The sequence below is a fragment of the Didymella exigua genome (assembly GCF_010094145.1).
Source record: "Didymella exigua CBS 183.55 unplaced genomic scaffold M421scaffold_63, whole genome shotgun sequence".
Taxonomy (NCBI): Eukaryota; Fungi; Ascomycota; class Dothideomycetes; order Pleosporales; family Didymellaceae; genus Didymella; species Didymella exigua.
In genome coordinates, this window is record NW_022984837.1 from 121,399 (window position 1) to 125,003 (window position 3,605).

General features: G+C 46.5%; 2 protein-coding genes across 2 annotated transcripts; both read right to left on the reverse strand.

The window, feature by feature from the left end:
* Window positions 1-161: 161 nt before the first annotated feature.
* Window positions 162-1,008, reverse strand: M421DRAFT_409988 (uncharacterized protein). The gene is made up of 2 exons (XM_033590374.1): window positions 715-1,008; window positions 162-658 (listed from the first exon to the last, which is right to left on the reverse strand). Exons 1-2 carry the CDS (start codon window positions 988-990, stop codon window positions 536-538), a joined length of 399 nt encoding a protein of 132 aa, XP_033442923.1. The 5' UTR covers window positions 991-1,008; the 3' UTR covers window positions 162-535.
* Window positions 1,009-1,216: 208 nt separating this feature from the next.
* M421DRAFT_426688 (uncharacterized protein) lies at window positions 1,217-1,572 on the reverse strand (the record flags this gene model as incomplete). The annotated part of the gene is made up of 2 exons (XM_033594474.1): window positions 1,491-1,572; window positions 1,217-1,441 (listed from the first exon to the last, which is right to left on the reverse strand). Coding segments are annotated over exons 1-2 (187 nt in total), but the record flags the coding sequence as incomplete, so codon positions are not given.
* Between the last annotated feature and the right edge of the window lie 2,033 nt (window positions 1,573-3,605).

The following is a 3,605-nucleotide window of genomic DNA, read 5'->3' on the forward strand; positions in this document are numbered from 1 at the left end:
GACGAGCCTTCTTCGACCGCTCAGCGGCTATAGAGGCCTCTGCGGCCACCTGGGCTGCTGCCTCACCATACTCCATTGTGCCGCCATGCTGGATCCGCTTCCTTTTGCGCGATTTCCTTTTGGTCATCACTGCTAATTGCTCTTCAAGCTCAGTAATCCGGGCTGCTTGAAGCGCGTTCTGATGCAGCATAAGCTCGCCGCCTCTAATAAGCTGAGAGAAGCCTGCCTGCGCAGTAATAGGAGAACGAGTAAAGGACTCGCGTACAAGCTTTGATTGCGATCCAAACTCATGTGTATTGCTTGGAGTCTTTGACTGCCATGGCGTCTCTAGGAGGAGGGGTTCTGGCGGGGTACGCAGCCGCACTTCAAGGCGATCTAATACGACCTGCGCGTTAAGAGGGACAAGTCCTGATGCCTTAAAGGCCTTGCAACAGATTGCCTCTGTAAACACGTCGCAAAACGCGTCTTTGAAGGCTGGTAGGAAGCCTTCTTTGTTGATGTGGAAGACGCGCTTGCGTGCTAAGTCTCGTACGCGCTAAGAGTACTTGCGCTTCAACAGCGAGAAGCAGACCACATCAAGCGGCTGGAGGATGTGCGACAAGTGAGGTGGCATGCAGAGGGTGAGGATCTTATGTTCAAGGCAGTAGTCCTTGAAATCCTGGTTGAGGTGGCTCTTATGGCCGTCTAAAAAATGAGCAGCCTGTACGCCCCTACCTGGCCCGCCTTTGTATGCGCGTCAAAGTGCTTCAACCACTCTAGACTAAGCGCATTGTTCGTCCAGCCGTTCTGAGAGACTGAGAGCTTCCAATTGCGCGGTATATCTGCCTCCTCGTACCAGGCAGAGATGTGAACGCGTCCTTTGTAGATAATAAAAGGTGGGGTACAAGATCTAGCAGCGCAGACGCTCTGGATGACTGTTACCCACTCGCGATCACCTGGCTGAACGAGCTCAGGCTGAGTACGCCTCTCTGCGCCTGTGACAACCTTCATTGAGCTAATAACACCTATCTGGAAGCCAGTCTTGTCAAAGTTGTGCATGTTGTAGTCGTGTACGCTGTACTTGGCTCTAGTGTCCTCTACCAGCTTAAACCACGCGCCAATTGTCTCTGGATCCTCCTGCAGTATCCTCTGCCTATCTTTAGCTCGATTAAAGGCCATCTTAAGCTCAGCTGAGCGCGTTACAAAGCGCTCAGCCCAGTGCTTGCCAACCGGCTGCCCACCGCGTACACCCAACACTTTATCAGCCATATCTGCTACCTCGCACAGCCAGGGCGCGAATCCTCGCGAATCCAGGTTAAGGATATATTGGACGATTGTTTACTCTTCTGTAAGCGTAAGTTTGCGGCTGTTGGGTGCTTATTTAAGGATAAATGGGGCTCCTCTAACGCGTGCAGAGAGAATGCGTTGTTTAACGTTAAAAGCGCGCGCAGCTGCTCTCTAGCTTTTAAATTGTTTTAAATGAAGAGCTTTAAGGGCAAGGTCAACTCTACCTTCGTGTTCACGTAGTAACGTGTTATGTGGTTGAGGCATGTTGCGACAAAGAGGGTGTTCGTTGTGCCAAGACATTTTGAGCTGTTGGGTGGTTTGAGCTGTTGGGTGGTGGAATACGTTATAGACTAGACATATTCTATAATAATCTTTCTAGTAGCTACCTCCTGTTAGAGCTAGTAGTTGTAGATATCTACATGCTAAAGTTTAGTATATAGTTACAACACTTCCTTAGTAACTAGTTAAATTATTTATTTATTATTATATTATATTATAATAGCGTGTGTGCCTATATTAATGTATAGTTTGCGCAAGAGCCTTAAGATAAAGAGTACTTCTTTTACAACCTAGGTAAGAGTAAGAAGCTTAGCCTTAGTTATTAATATTATTACTATGTCCTGCTTATTTGCTTTCTTTGCAATAAGGCTGCTAAAGAGTTTAATTAGGTAGCCTTAGGAGCTCTTTCTGTCTATAGTGTTGTCAGCGAAGGACGCGTTACTTGCTACCTAGAGGCTGATGCCTCCTCTAAGCTGCAGTAATTGCTGTTTAGTGTTGAGTAGATATAGAAGGACCCAGTCCGCAGCATCTTGGTGGCTGATGCATAGATTAGTAAGGAACCTGGCAAGCCTTAATGTGGCGAACGCAATGTCAGGTCGCGTGGTGACCACAGCGAATAGCAGTAATCCAATTTTGCGTTGATACTTGTTAATTTCTACTAGCGCTGCTAGTCCGCTCCTTAGCTGTAGTTTAGTTATTGCTATTAGAGTGTTATGTTGTATAGTTGTGTTCTTAGCAAGGCGACTAATTTTGTCTAAGTACACTGCCTAAGATAGGTAGATTTTCTTGCTTGCTTAGTCTTGTATAATCTCTATGCTAAGGAACTACTATAGGTCGTGCCCTCCTGTGTAGGTATACTTGCTCTATACGTGGCTAATTATTTATATTACCTCTTACTCTTTTAATTTATTATACAGAAGGATAATATTATTAATATAAAAGAAGATAATAATACTGCCCTTAGTTAGACAGCAGGGTTTGTAAGGCATAGTCTAGAAACCTAGTGCTTTTAGTGTTGCAGTGAAGTTCTTCTGCTAGAGGAGGGGTTGGTTGGTTGGTTGGTATTCATTTTACGTCTAGATAATAGGGATGAAGTCCACTATCTCGCCTCCCGAAGGGCATATACGACGTGCTAAGCTATAGGATTATAGTGCTAACACACTACCTTAGAAAGCATTTCTTGCCTGCGCAGGTATTGCTACTGTTTTAAGCTACAGCTCCCCTGCTAGTTGGGGAGACTAAGCAGTGTAGATATATTAGGGTGACTCCCTTTTGTGTGTTTAAAGGCAGTGGAATGCTGTAAGAGTAGAAGAGAGAGGGAGAGTAAGAAGGAGAGTAAGGAAAGAGTATGGTTGTTTGCTGCTGTCGCAGCGCAGGGTGAGCTACTGGGGGCAGACCTTGGTGTAGTATTGAGTGAGTTAGGTAAAGGCTTTAAAGGCCTCTGGATCCCTAATAAGCACACTAGTATATGCTACACCTTTGCTACAGCTGGATGGTGGTATAGGTGGTTAGAGTGGCTATTAGCTGAAGGACCCTTAGGTCTTGCAGCAGAGTATAAGGTGCTCTAGCGTCTTGTTGCGCCTGCATGAGCAGGTAAGTGTTGCGTTGTTGTGTTTGTACTTTTAGTAGTACTAGGCAAAGTCGCTGTGCATAGATTAGATTAAGAGCAGTCTAGCTAGGGTAGCTCTTAGTAGGTCTAGTTTAGGTAGTCTACTGCGTGGTGCATAGTTAAGATCCTAGCTCTTGTACTATTTTAAGAGCTTAGTCTTCTTGTTAGACCACCATGTTTGTTGCGTGTGCTGTAGCATCTTGCGGGCTATTGTCTTGATGCCTGAGAGTGTAGGCATAGCCGCTATTCCAGTCGGGGGTGATGGGTGCTGGGCTTCTAGGTTGGCAAGTCTGTCTGCTGCTTCGTTTCCTTCAATGCCTAGGTGCCCAGGGGCCCATTTGATTGAGACGTCGTGTGTCTCCATGGCACTGTGGCACTCCAGGAAGGCCCACTGTGAGGTGGGGGGTGCGTCGCCCCTGAGGCACCATATGACTGAGGTGCTGTCTATGCA

Bases quoted from the DNA above. Each gene is read 5' to 3' on its own strand.
- M421DRAFT_409988 (XM_033590374.1), bottom strand. From the start codon at position 990: ATGAAGGTTGTCACAGGCGCAGAGAGGCGTACTCAGCCTGAGCTCGTT. The intron at 659-714 runs GTAGGGGCGTAC...CACCTCAACCAG, and splicing joins CGCATACAAAGGCGGGCCAG to GATTTCAAGGACTACTGCCT.